Source organism: Carcharodon carcharias, chromosome 5, assembly GCF_017639515.1.
Source record: "Carcharodon carcharias isolate sCarCar2 chromosome 5, sCarCar2.pri, whole genome shotgun sequence".
Classification (NCBI taxonomy): Eukaryota; Metazoa; Chordata; class Chondrichthyes; order Lamniformes; family Lamnidae; genus Carcharodon; species Carcharodon carcharias.
Genome location: NC_054471.1, coordinates 195,077,447 through 195,090,930, shown reverse-complemented (window position 1 = coordinate 195,090,930; position 13,484 = coordinate 195,077,447). Strand labels below are relative to the sequence as shown.

General features: G+C 42.0%; 1 protein-coding gene across 1 annotated transcript in view; it reads right to left on the bottom strand.

Moving 5' to 3' along the window:
* Nucleotides 1-4,316: 4,316 nt before the first annotated feature.
* gareml (GRB2 associated, regulator of MAPK1-like) overlaps nt 4,317-13,484 on the bottom strand; it is a 183,697-nt gene continuing 174,529 nt past the window's right edge. Inside the window, exon 6 of the mRNA XM_041187258.1 lies at nt 4,317-6,452. Coding sequence (XP_041043192.1) covers nt 5,438-6,452 — 1,015 coding nt within the window. The 3' untranslated portion in view covers nt 4,317-5,437. The remainder of the gene's footprint in view (nt 6,453-13,484) is intronic.

Sequence of the window (13,484 nt, the reverse complement as noted above, 5' to 3'; positions counted from 1 at the left end):
AAAAAGGGGTAAAGGTAGAGGAGAGAATTCATGGCCTGAAGTTGTTGAAGTCAATATTCAGTCTGGAAGGCTGTAAAGTGCCTAGTTGGAAGATGAGGTGCTGTTCCTCCAGTTTGCGTTGGGCTTCACTGGAACAATGCAGCAGGCCAAGGATGGACACGTGGGCAAGGGAGCAGGGTGGTGTGTTGAAATGGCAAGCGACAGGGAGGTCTGGGTCATGTTTGCGGACAGACCGAAGGTGTTCCACAAAACAGTCACCTAGTCTACGTTTGGTCTCTCCAATACAGAGGAGAACACATTGGGAGCAGTGAATGCAGTAGACTAAATTGAGGGAAGTGCAAGTGAAGCCCTTGGATGGTGAGGAGGAAGGAGGTGAAGGGTTAGGTGTTGCACCTTCTGCGATTGCATGGGAAGGTGCCTTGGGAAGGGGATGAGATGTTGGGGTGATGGAGGAGTGGACCAGGGTGTCCCGGAGGGAATGGTCCCTATAGAATGCTGACAGTGGGAAAATGAGAGGAAGATGAGTTTGGTGGTGGCATCATGCTGGAGTTGGCGGAAATGGTAGAGGATAATCTTTTGAATGCGGAGGCTGGTGGGGTGAAAAAAGTGAGGACAATGGGAGGGAGGGAGAGGTGTGAGGCAAGAGGTGCGGGAGATGGGTCGGACACGGTTGAGAGCCCTGTCAACCACTGTGGGTGGGAAACCTTGGTTAAGGAAGAAGGGAGACACGTCAGAAGCACCGATTTGGAAGGCGGCATCAAGGGAACAGATGCGACGGAGGCGAAAGAACTGAGAGAACGGGATGGAGTCCTTACAGGAAGCGGGGTGTGAGGATCTGTAGTCGAGGTAGCTGTGGAAGTCGGTAGGCTTATAATGAATATTGGTGGACAGTCTATCACCACAAATTGAGACAGAGGTCAAGGAAGGGAAGGCAAGTTTGGAGATGGACCACGTGATGGTGATAGAAAGGTGGAAATTGGTCCAGACGAGAGCACCGAACAGCACCGAAACAGTCATCGATGCATCGAAGAAAGAGTTGTGGGAGGGGGCCTGAGTAGGACTAGAACAAGGAATGTTCCACATACCCAATAAAGAGGCAGCATAACTGGGGCCCATGTGTGTACCCATAGCCACATCTTTTATTTGGGGGAAGTGAAATAAGTTTAAGGAGAAATTGTTCAGTGAGAGAACAAGGTCAGCCACACGGAGGAGGGTGGTGGTTGATGGAGGTTGTTCGGGCCTCTGTTCAAGGAAGAAGCTGAGAGCCCTCCGACCAATCTGGTGGGGGATGGAGGTGTAGAGGGATTGGATGTCCATGGTGAAGAGGCGGTGATTAGGGCCATGGGCCACGGAACTGGAAATTGTTGATATGATGCAGGGCTTCAGAAGAATCATGGAAATAGATAGGAAGAGCCTGGACAAGGGGAGAGAGATCAGAGTCAAGATAGGAAGAAATGGGTTCTGCGGGGCAGGAACAGGCTGACATGATCAGTCTACCGGGATAGTCCTGTTTGTGTCCACCCTCCTTAAACAGTATGCAGTCCTTCTATCCAGCTTCACCTGCTCCACCTCCCTTAAACACCATTTTCTGTTTTTATTTCAGATTTCCAGCATCTGCAGTATTTTGCTTTTACCACTGTAGTAGTGAATGGTTGTTTTTCAGGCTGGAGGAAGGGTATAATGATGTTCCCTAGGGATTGGTGTTAGGACCCCTACTGTTTCTGATATATATTCATGATCTAGACCTTGGTGTACAAGGCACAATTTCAAAACTTGCAGCAGATGATATGAAACTTGGAACTTTGTGAATTGTGAGTAGGAAAGTTTAGAGCTTCAAAAAGGACATAGACAGGTTGGTAGAATGGGCAGACAAGTGGCAGATGAAATTTAATGCAGAGAAGTGTGAAGTGATTAACTTTGGTAAGACACAATATAAATAATATAAGACACAATATAAAATAAAGGTTATAATTCTAAAGGGAGTACAGCAGAGCAAGGGGGGTGTAAACGTGCATAAATCATTGAAAGTCGTAGGACAGGTTGAAAGAGGGTTAATAACGCATACGGTTTGGGACACAGAGTACAAAAGCAAGGGAGTTACATTAAACCGGTATAAACATTGCTTGCCCTCAACTGGACATCCAGTTCTGGGTGTCAAACTATAGGAAGGATGTGAAGGCATTAGAGAGGGTGCAGGAAAGAGAATGGTTCCAGGGATGAGAAACTTCAGCTATGTGAATAGATTGGAGAAGCTGGGGCTGTTCTTGGAGGAAAAGGTCGAGAGGAGATTTGATAGAGGTATTCAAAATCACGAGGGATCTGGATGGAGTAGATAGGGAGAAACTATTCCCATCGGTGGAAGAATCGAGAACCAGAGGGCATAGGTTGAAGGGAATGGGGCAAAAGAAGAATGGGAATGTGAGGAAGAACTTTTTTCATGTAGTGAGAGGCTGGAATCTGGAATGCACTGCCTGAGAGTGAGGAGGAGGCAGGGTCATTAAAGCTTTCAAAAGGAAATTGGATTGTTATCTGAGGGGAGGAACTTGCAGGGCCATGGGGAAAGGGCAGGGGAATGGCACTAGGTGAACTGTACCTTCAGGAGGACAGCAGAGACACGACAGGTCGAAAGGCTGCCTTCTGTACTATAATCATTCTATGATTCCTTTTTGTTTTAGATTCCTAATTGCTTGATCTAGTTTAAGTTATGGATACATTAAATATTTACCTTTAACTTACCCTCACCGACCCCTCCTTGTGCTCTGATGACAATGCAATTTTCCTTTCCTATTCTGCCACTCCCAGCCTCAGCTGTTCAATGTCTCTTCTCCCTTTTCAAACTGTTGCTGCTCAATGTTCCTGCTTTTTTAAAAAAAGTTAGCTGCTTGGTGCCTCTGCTCCATTTTTAAACTCTTTGAAATAAAGCTTGAAAGAAAGAACTCTGATTTATATGACACTTTCACAATCTCAGGTTGTTCCTAATGTTTCCCAGCGAATGAAGCTAGATGCTGCAGGAGAGACAGTCAGTGCTAGTGAAGAACCTGCAGTGACCCTCATGCAAATTAGGTGTCCTCCCACTGACCCCATTCAGTCTCAAAGATGGTCTGTGTTCTTTTGGAGACACAATGGACTGGCGTGGAATAAAGATCAGACTGCTCGTGGTGACAGGCTCCCTTTTCTGAAGGACATTAGTGAACCAATTGGGATTAATCACAGTCCAGAAGTTTTGATGGTTACTTTCCTGATGCTAGACTATAGATTTCTAGAATCATTGAATTCAGTTTCACAGATTGCCATGGTGGGAATTGAACCATGGTCCCTGGGTTGCTAGTCCAATACCAGAACAGTAGGCTATAGTGTACGAAATTGGGGTCTTGAATAAACCGGTATTTTCTGCATAAAATAGAGCCTTTATAGGGTTTTCTAAAAAGCACTGACTCTCTCTCTGGAAAGTGGATGTTGACATTCCTAAGCTGGTATAATGGTGTCTTGTACATTCCCTTATCTATGCAAGTGTTTAGAATTTACCCTCAGTAAATGCAAACTAAGAAGCTGACCTCGAGCAGAGTGACACACAAGGTGGGGTGGTAACCACCCTAACGCTTTGAGTACCATTGGTCAGAATAGTTAGATGATTGACACTGGGTAAGCTGCCAGCCCACAGAAAAAAGGATATATAATTGGTGTCATATTGGTGGTGAGGGGTTAAGGTGCTGGTGAGGTGGCAGTGATCGTTGGGCAGTTACCTTCTTCAGATGGAAGATGGACCGGAGGAGGAGGAGGAGGAGGATCGAGAGAACGTAGGAAGAGTTTCCTAACATTTCGACCAGAGAGCAGAATGCTGTTATCACAAGCTGTTACCAGTCATATACTTTTTCTAATTAGTTAATATATATCTAGACTGTTGTTTTTTAATAAACCATCTTAAAATTACTTATGACTTATTGACTGCCTATTTAGGTATCTGTGGCCCCTGAACCCCAGATCTCACAGTACTGGTATCTGTGGCCCCTGAACCCCAGATCTCACAGTACTGGTATTTTGGGTTACTTCTGGAGCAGCAGATGGGCAGGGCTGGCTGTGCAGGAAACATCACCTATCATATTAACCCATGGGTCCATTCCCTGGAGCTATGACACTAGCTCCCTGGTGTGAGTACTGTAATGAAGTGGAAGGCCGCAAGATAGCCAACTCTGGTTCACCATTGGGAAAAACTGAACTCAAGTACATGTGTTTCTGCTGGAAGATCAAAGCCTATTCCATTCAAATGGAAAAGGTTCAAACAGCAAAACACTAAAATCATACATGGATACTTTTTGTTTTTGTGTTCTATTCTCTGTATTGATTTGTATAGATTAAATTATGCATAAACTTGGGCATTTCAGTACAATTATAGTATTATCAACTTTCATTGTTAAAAAAGAAAATTATATCAACATGAACATCTACATTGAGAAAGAGTTGCTTGTCCATAAATATACATACACAGAAATTTCTGAAAAATTAGTTGGAAAAACCACAGCCATTAAACGGTATAATTTGGAGCTGTCTTCCACAAATAATAGACTATACAGTTTTTAAGACAGTAGTGATTAGTACAGTACATTTTTAGATCAAATTACTGGCTAAAACAATGTGCTAAATTATAGGTATATGCAGTGTACTATGGAAAAGGGCAACTGTAAATTTCCTCACAGATGTGTACTTAATTTTTCCTTCTAATTGTCACAATAACCACATGCTGCACAAAAATGATTTTACTATAGGATCATTTGGGCTTCCTATTTTTGTTTTGGGGGTGCAGTGGGGTGGGCGATGGGGGGGGAGATCTGCAAGTGCAGTAAAAATTATATGGGTAATACAATTTTTCAAATGGAGTTCCACAGCTTTATTAGTACAGTAAATGTTAGAAAGGGTTTACCCATCAGTAATCTAATTCAATCTCAGGAACACAGGTAGCAGTTAACTGATTAAAAGCCAAAGCAATGGAAATTGCATTTCAGCTTTCCACTGTTGTAGCATTTTAAACATTCATGAAAACATACCGAGCTTGATTAAACAGACAACCTGATGTTTGCAATAACCTGAAGACTATTCTAACTCCAATAAGGCAGCATTGATTAGAGTTCAAAAATAATTTAACTCTTTAACTCATACTTATTACTACAAAATTCAACATATTGTGCAGTTAACACTTTCCATAACGGGGAAAAAGAGATAGCATTTTTAAAATGTGCAATGACAGCAACAATGGATATTATATTTTAATAACACCTATCCTTCACACTAGCCTACATGAATGGTATTTTCTATGGCTGAACAAGTTCTGAGATATTTTAAACATCTGGAGGTGCTTTTCAAAGAGTGCCTTTCAGATTATCATAAGGTACGATGAGTTAAGAGTTAAACCTTAATCCACGTGACTAAACAAAGAATAAGGTTAAATCTTAGGCCTCCATCCTTTAATAAACTGCATGATCTTTTTCACTTGCAGTTTTGTCAGTTTAAAATCATCAGATAGGATTTCTTCAGTCAACTGAACAAAAATGTTTCCATCAATTCGCTCTCGGACAAAGAATGTCAACACATCTTCTGAAAGGCCTATGAACCGTAGGCATTTGGAGACTTCCTCCACAGAAAGAGTAGATAGGTCAGATGGTGGGTGCCAGTACAAACCGCTACCATTTAATTTGGGCACACTTAGGGTATTAGAAGAAGGGAGGGAAGCAGGTATCTCTGTATTACTTCTCGATGCCACCGGAGGAACTTCTATAACTCCTTGTGTGAGATAGACCCTTGTGACACCACCCTCGGCACCTCTTACAATAGTAGGAGAGAGGGAAGCTGTATTTCTGATGATGATGTTGTCTGAATCACAGACTTTTGGAGGCCGTGGTGGTGGGACTGGACAAGATATGCTCTCGGTCTGTTTGTACAATGAATCCTGTACACAGTTTCTAAACTCCTGATTGTACCGTAAGTCTCCAGAATTGCTGACCGAGCCTGGATCAGGAGAGGTGCTACGGCTAACCATAGGATCAAAATGGTCTGATGTAGTGGATGGAGACTTGTGATGATCAGAAGATTCCAACCAATCTGTGGCTGATGGACTAGTTGAGTAACTAGGATTGGCAAAAGGGTTTAATGCCCCGAAAGGAGCAAACCGTTTCTGACAGCTTGGTGGCTTCAGTCGAGGGCAACTGTAGTAACTTTTGAGGACTGCATCTCCTGATAATTGGGGTGTAGATCGCCCACTGATCACATTTTGAACACTGTCTGAATATGCCCATGGATCCGACCAGGAGGTCTGCACGTTCTGGATGTTAGATGAAATATTCCCCGATATTGGATGGTTGGAAGAATCTGTAGCCTTGCAGTCTCCCCACGTACATGGGTAACAGTAAAGGGAATACGAGTCTGGGGATGGCGAACAGCTGCCACTGCGGGTTCCAGAACTGGAAACAGGAGGAAATAAATGAAGAGTGCATTACAGTCATGGCTTGTTATGTGGCTTAATCCTCTATCATTACCAGAGTGTGAGAAGAAAGCTCTTCAATGGAACTACCACCGCAAAACACACAGAGGGAACTTGAGCGCAATGAATAGTGGGCAATGTTAGTAGAATTCAGCAGGCAAATTAAATTCAAATTGTGAAGTTGCGGAAAGGTTCTAGAAGAAAACCCAATTGCTACAACTTCATTATACAATACTCGCAAATATGGAACCCAGTCATGAGCTTTGTAATATAACGGGTAGCGTTGTATTCTAGTTCACAAGGTATCTCGTCCTCACCACAAACCGCTGGGCAATTTACAAATTAATAATGGGGTGCATCATGTGCATTGTTTATTTCTTCATCAAATTTCAACACAACATTTAAAGCATAAAACCATGAAGTGAGAAATTCTGTGGAATGTTAATTGTGTCATTAATCGTATTGACTGATCCGAAGCATTGAGACTGCATTGACTTTTTTTAGTCACAAACTCGCACAATGGTTGACACCTTTGTATATTTGGAAGATCTCCAGCCCCATCAAAATTAAAAACTTTTCTCTATTTTAATTGTTATCAGGACATTCAGGATCCACTTAAATTGTCAGATTTTGGTGTGCCATTCTCAACAATTGTTGGGCATTCCACAGACATATTAAGAAACTTTTTGACCTTTATACTTGATCTGTTGTTTGAGCACTGTGTGGTTTTATTATTACAAATGCACAAGATTGGCTGCTATTGTTTTCATACTTACCAACAATCACATATTAGACAAATCTTTATTTCTTTTTTTTCAAACAGAGGAATCTTTACTCATAATGCAATGCAAGGAAAGTCCATTCATTGGATCTGCTCTCTCAACGACTGACTATAGCAATGCAATACTCCATCCATATAAAAAAAAAGTACTATTCTAAACTTGCCAGAATTTGTGAACTGGGTAACTGCCACCAAATGCCCCTTTTTATTAAACTGCTGCTCTAAGTGGTGGGAAGCAGGCATTAAAATTAGCATTGGGCGGGAAATGACCCCCTGTATCCCTATTAGTGAAAATTCTGACAGTGATTGTCAAAGATTCAAATGTCCATAGGCAGCTAGAGAAATTGCCTGTCATACTAAAGCACTTAAAGAAATAATTAATGTACAGAACAGGAAGCACAAATGCAGAAAAGACAAGTCATAAGCATTTCAAAATTGAATTTGCAATGTTAAGGAAAGCCCATTTGTCATTAAATGGGCCATTCATGTTAGCATCATCTGACCTAAATGCACTTTACATTACTGAGTAAATGTAACTTAGTACAGTATTATAGTGTTTATCAATAGGAGATTTTTTTTTTTGCATCTGTTAGTAACAGTATATTTGTTATAGATGCACCATGTATATATAAAACGGAATGAAAATACTTTCTTCAACAGGATAGTGTTCCACAAACATGCAGAGACATTTCAGTTACAAATTGCTTCAAACACTTAAAGGGCCATGACATTATATGTTTTGGATGTACTCACTTACTGCAACACACTTAAACAGCTATTCTGAAACCCATACTACGATCACAGTATCAATACCACAGTTAATCAATAATGCAATAGGCACCACGGGTGATATTTTAACTCATTCAAAATCCACCTACTTGAACAGATCAGGCCCACCTGTGACAATCCAATACATGAACAATGTGGCTGATTCCTTGACCTGGTTAGGTCATTAAGCACTGAGTTATTCAGCTGACAATTAATGCTCCGACTATCTTTATCACATCCCTTTGAGAGCCTTTGCTGGTTAATTATCCCAGGCAAAGACTAATTCCCTCTGCTTTTCTTAAGCCAGCACTTTTTTTAAAAAAAATTCTTTCAGGGCATGTGGGGCATCGCTGACAAGACCAGCATTTATTGTCCACCTCCAATTGTTGAGTTAACCACATTGGACTATCAATTCCAGATTTTTATTGAATTCAAATGTCACTATCTGCCATGGCGTAGTTCTTAACTGAAGTTAAGGACCGAGAACATAGGAACAGGAGTAGTTATTTAGTCACTTTTCCACCTTTCAAATGAGATCATTTCTGCTCTGTGACCCAATTTCAAATATTCACCGTTGCCCCATATCCCTTAATACCTTTGCCTAATAAAAATCAATCACTCTCAGCTTTAAAATTAACAACTGATTTATATTCAACTGCCTTTTATGGAAGAGATTTCCAAACTTCTACCACCTTTTGTTTGGGGAAGTGTTTTCTAACTTCACTCCGGAGGGCACTGGCTGTAATTTTTTTAGGGGATGTTCACTGATGACTAATTGCATAATGTATAACACCATTCGCAACTCCATGTCCAAATGCATCAAGTCCTGGACGATATCCAGGCTGGGGCTGAGAAGTGGCAAGTAACATTTGTGACACACAAGTGACAGGCAATGACCATCTCCAACATGAGAAAATCTAACCATTGCCCCTTGATGTTCAATGGCATTATCATCACTGAATCCCCCACTATCAACATCTGGAGGGTTACCATTGACTAGAAACTGAACTGGGCTAGCCATATAAAATATTGTGACTAGAAGAGCAGGTCAGAGGCTAGGAATCCTGCGATGAGTAACTCACCTCCTGACTCCCCAAAGCCTGTCCACCATCTACAAGGCACAAGTCCAGAGCGTGATGGAATTTCCCCACTTGCCTAAATGAGTGCAGTTCCCACAACACTCAAGAAGCTCGACACCATCCAGGACAAAGCAGCCCACTTGATTGGCACCACATCCACGAACATTTACTCCCTCCACCACCGACGCACAGTGGCAGCAGTGTGTACCATCTACAACATGCAGTTCAGGAATTCACCAAGCCTCCTTAGATAGCACCTTCCAAACTCACGACCACTATGATGTAGGGGGACAAGGGCAGCAGACACATGGGAACACCACCACCTGGAAGTTCCCCTCCAAGCCACGCACTATCCTGACTTGGAAATATATCACCGTTCCTTCACTGTCGCTAGGTCAAAATCCTGGAACTCCCTGCCTAACAGCACTGTGGGTGTACCTACACCACATGGACTGCAGCGGTTCAAGAAGGCAGCTCACCACCACCTTCTCAAGGGCAATTAGGGATGGGCAATAAATGGTGGCCTGTACTATCACTTCTTCACCGAATTTTAATGGCACAGGAGGATGACATTCGGCCCATCATGCCTGCACCGGCTCTCCAAATGAGCATTATGACCTAGCGCCATTGCCCTGCCTTTTCCCCGTACCCCTGCACATTGTTTCTATTCAAATAATCATCTAATGCCCTCTTGAATGCCTCAATTGAACCTGCCTCCACCACACTTACAGACAGGCAATCCAGACCTCAACCACTCGTTTTCTGAAAAAAATTTTTCTCGTGTTGCACTTGCTTCTTTTGCAAATCACCTTAAATCTGTGCCCCTCTTGTTTTTGATCCTTTTACGAGCGGGAACAGCTTCTTCCTATCTACTCTGTCCAGCCCCCTCATGATTTTGAACATCTCTACCGAATCCCCTCTTAGCCTTCTGATCTCCAAGGAGAACAGTCCCAACCTCTCCAATCTATCCTCATAGCTGAAGTTTCACATCCCTGGAGCCATTCTTGTAAACCTCTTCTGCACTCTCTCCAATGTGTTCACATCCTTCCTATAATGTGGTGCCCAGAACTGTACACAATACTCCAGCTGAGGTCTAATGAATATCTTATATAAATTCAGCATAACCTCCCTGCTCTTGTACTCTACACCCCTATTAATAAAGCCCAGGATACTATATGCTTTATTAAGTGCTCTCTCCACCTGTCCTGCCACCTTTAATGATCTATGTACATATACACCCAGGTCTTTCTGCTCCTGCACACCCTTCAAAATTTCACCCCTTATTTTACATTGTCTGTCCAAGTTCTTCCTACCAAAATGCATCACCTCACACTTCTCTGCATTGAATGTCATCTGCCCGCTCCACCAACTTGTCTATGTCCTTTCTTCATTCGTTCATGGGATGTGGACATCGCTGGCTAGGCCAACATTTATTGCCCATCCCTAATTGCCCTTGTTTAGAGGGCATTTTAAGAATCAACCACATTGTTGTGGATCTGGAGTCACATGTAGGCCAGGTAAGGGCGGCAGATTTCCTTCCCTAAAGGACATTAGTGAACCAGATGGGTTTCTACGACAATTGACAACGGTTTCATAGTCATCATTAGACTTTTAATTCCAGATTTTTATTGAATACAAATTCCACCATCTGCCATGGTGGGATTTGAACCCAAGTCCTTAGAGCATTACCCTGGATTACCCGTCCAATGACAATACCACTATGCCACCACCTCCCCTTTGAAGTTCTACACTGTCCTCCTCGCAGTTTACAACACACCCAAGCTTCGTATCATCCACAAACTTTGAAATTGTCGCTTGCACACCAAGATCTACATCACTAATATATATCAGGAGAAGCAAGGGTCCCAATACCAACCCCTGGGGATCTGCACTACAAACCTTCCTCCAGCCTGAAAAGTATCCATTGACTATTAATCTCTGCTTCCTATTTTTCCTACTGTCCCTCTTATTCCATGAGCAATAACTTTTCTCAAGCCAGTTGAGTGACATTGTATTAAATATCTTTTGAAAGTCCATGTACACCACATCAACAGCATTACCCTTATCGACCTTTTCTGTTACCTCTTCAAAAAACTCCAGCAAGTTAGTTAAACACGATTTCCCCTTTAGAAATCTATGCTGGCTCTTCCTTACTAACCCATACTTTTCCACGTGACTACTAATTCTATCCCAAATAATTGTTTCTAGAATCTTGCCCACCACTGAAGTTAAACTGACTGGTCTGTAATTACTGAGCTTATCCTTACAAACTTTTTTGAACAAGGGCGTAATGTTTGAAATTCTCCAGTCCTCTGGCACCTCCCCTGAGTCTAGGGAAGACTGAAAAATTATGGCCAGTGCCCCTGCAATTTCTACTCTCACCTCCTTCAATATCCTTTGATGCATCTCATTCATTCCTGGTGCCTTGTCAACTTTAAGAAACCAACAGTCTATTCAACACTTCCTCCTTATCAATTTTGAACCCCTCTGGTGACAGAGTTTCCGTGTTGTCACCATGGCCTGGGTAGCATTTACTTCCTTGGTAAAGACAGATGCAAAATATTCATTTAATACCTCAGCCATGGCCCCTTCTTCCATGTGTATATTCTCTTTTAGGTCCCTAATTGGCCCTATTATGGAAATAGTACCAAACTTTTACTATTTATATGTCCATAGAAGACTTTGGGATTCCACTTTATGTTGGTTGACAGTCTTTTCTCATAATCTCTCGTCACTTCTCCAATATGCTTTTTCACCTCCCCTCTGAACCCTCTGTATTCCTCTTGGTTCTCAATTGTATTTTCTACCTGACACCTGTCATAAGCACACACTTTTTCTTCCTTATCTTAATTTCTATCTCCATTTTCATGCAGGGAGTTCTGGATTTGTGGTCTTAACCTTTCTTAAGATGCAGTGCCCAGAACTGAGTGCAGTAGAAAATTTAGCCCATCCAAAAATCTGAAATTAATTATGAAAATACAAAACAGTTGAATAACAACAGCCCACATCCTCCAATGGAAAAAGCACCATAATGCAGTGAAAAAATGTTACAAGATGTCCTGTCATTTCTTTGCCACAGTGATTTAAATGGTTCAGGTTGATCAAAACAAAAAAAGGTTTTGACGCTCGAAAAAAATCCAATCGCTGCTCCCTATGTTGATTGATAGGCACTCCGCTTTGAAATTGAAATGAGCATTTTCTGTTCTTTCTTCCCAGAGAGAAGTGTATTGTTTGGACAGATATTGCCAATATGAATGCTTGGCTGAGTTTCAAGTGCTAAGGGTTTCAAGGCTAAAGGACAGGGTTTCAACAGAGTAGGTCTTCCATCTGAGAATGAATGATAATTTCAAGAGGTTATAATAACAGATTGTCCCTATGATGTGGTCTTTGGTTTGTTGACACAAACCAACAGGGTTACAAAGCATACAAGTTTTTTCACATAGCAAAGTAGTATTTTTCTTCATTTTAATGATGTGGAGGCTTTTATTAGATGGAGAGTTTTTTTTTCCCTAGCAATGTAAAATATTTCCCATTGATATTGCTTGGAGTCTGAGGACTGTGCATCTTGCATACTGGCTGAGAGGCTATGTAGGACACGAGGGGCATTGAGGTTGCATGGGTGATCTGAGGGGGCATGGGGGTGGATTGGGGGGGTAAAAGAGGTGAAAGGTGAGGTGGAGGGGGCCTTTAGATACTATTGGGAACTGTTGGGGAACCAATGCAAGCCTTCTAACAGGCCCCTCTCCGCATCAACACACCTCACGCACTCCAGCATGGCTTGCAAACTACACTCTGAACCTAAACCCAGTGCAAAAAGACAAAAATGGCTTGTGAAGTCACCCATGGGTCGGGTATGCAATTTGTGAGCCATGAAAGCACACAGATCGTGTTTTTCCGAGCCCAGAGGAGGATTTGATTCTAGCAGCGGACAGTGTGAAGAACTGACCATAATGTGCAGACTCCAGGAATTACTATCAGTTTTAGAGCAGTAATAATGCTGATGATTTTGCCATCATTACAGCTGCAAAATCCAGGCCATAGTAATTGAATAAAGTGCGCCCTGTTACGTGGCACTCTGGTATTTTACTTAACCAAAGTTTTGGTACTGGAATTTCATGACTGTCCATTTTTTTGGTGAAAATTGTGAATGAGTTTCCTTGATTATTACACATTTCCTTACTTGTGCACATTTCTTTTTGTCTCTTACTTTTTTTAAAGAGACAGGATCCATGTGAAGGTAATAGGCAACATATAGTAGGTTGGAGTTAAACATGTGTCCGTTTATCAATAGCTGGGAGGAAAGGATTATAAAATTGATAAAATGAGGAACGGATCAAATGGGGGAATTGTGTGTTTCATGGCTATTGGTAGGAAACAAGGATAT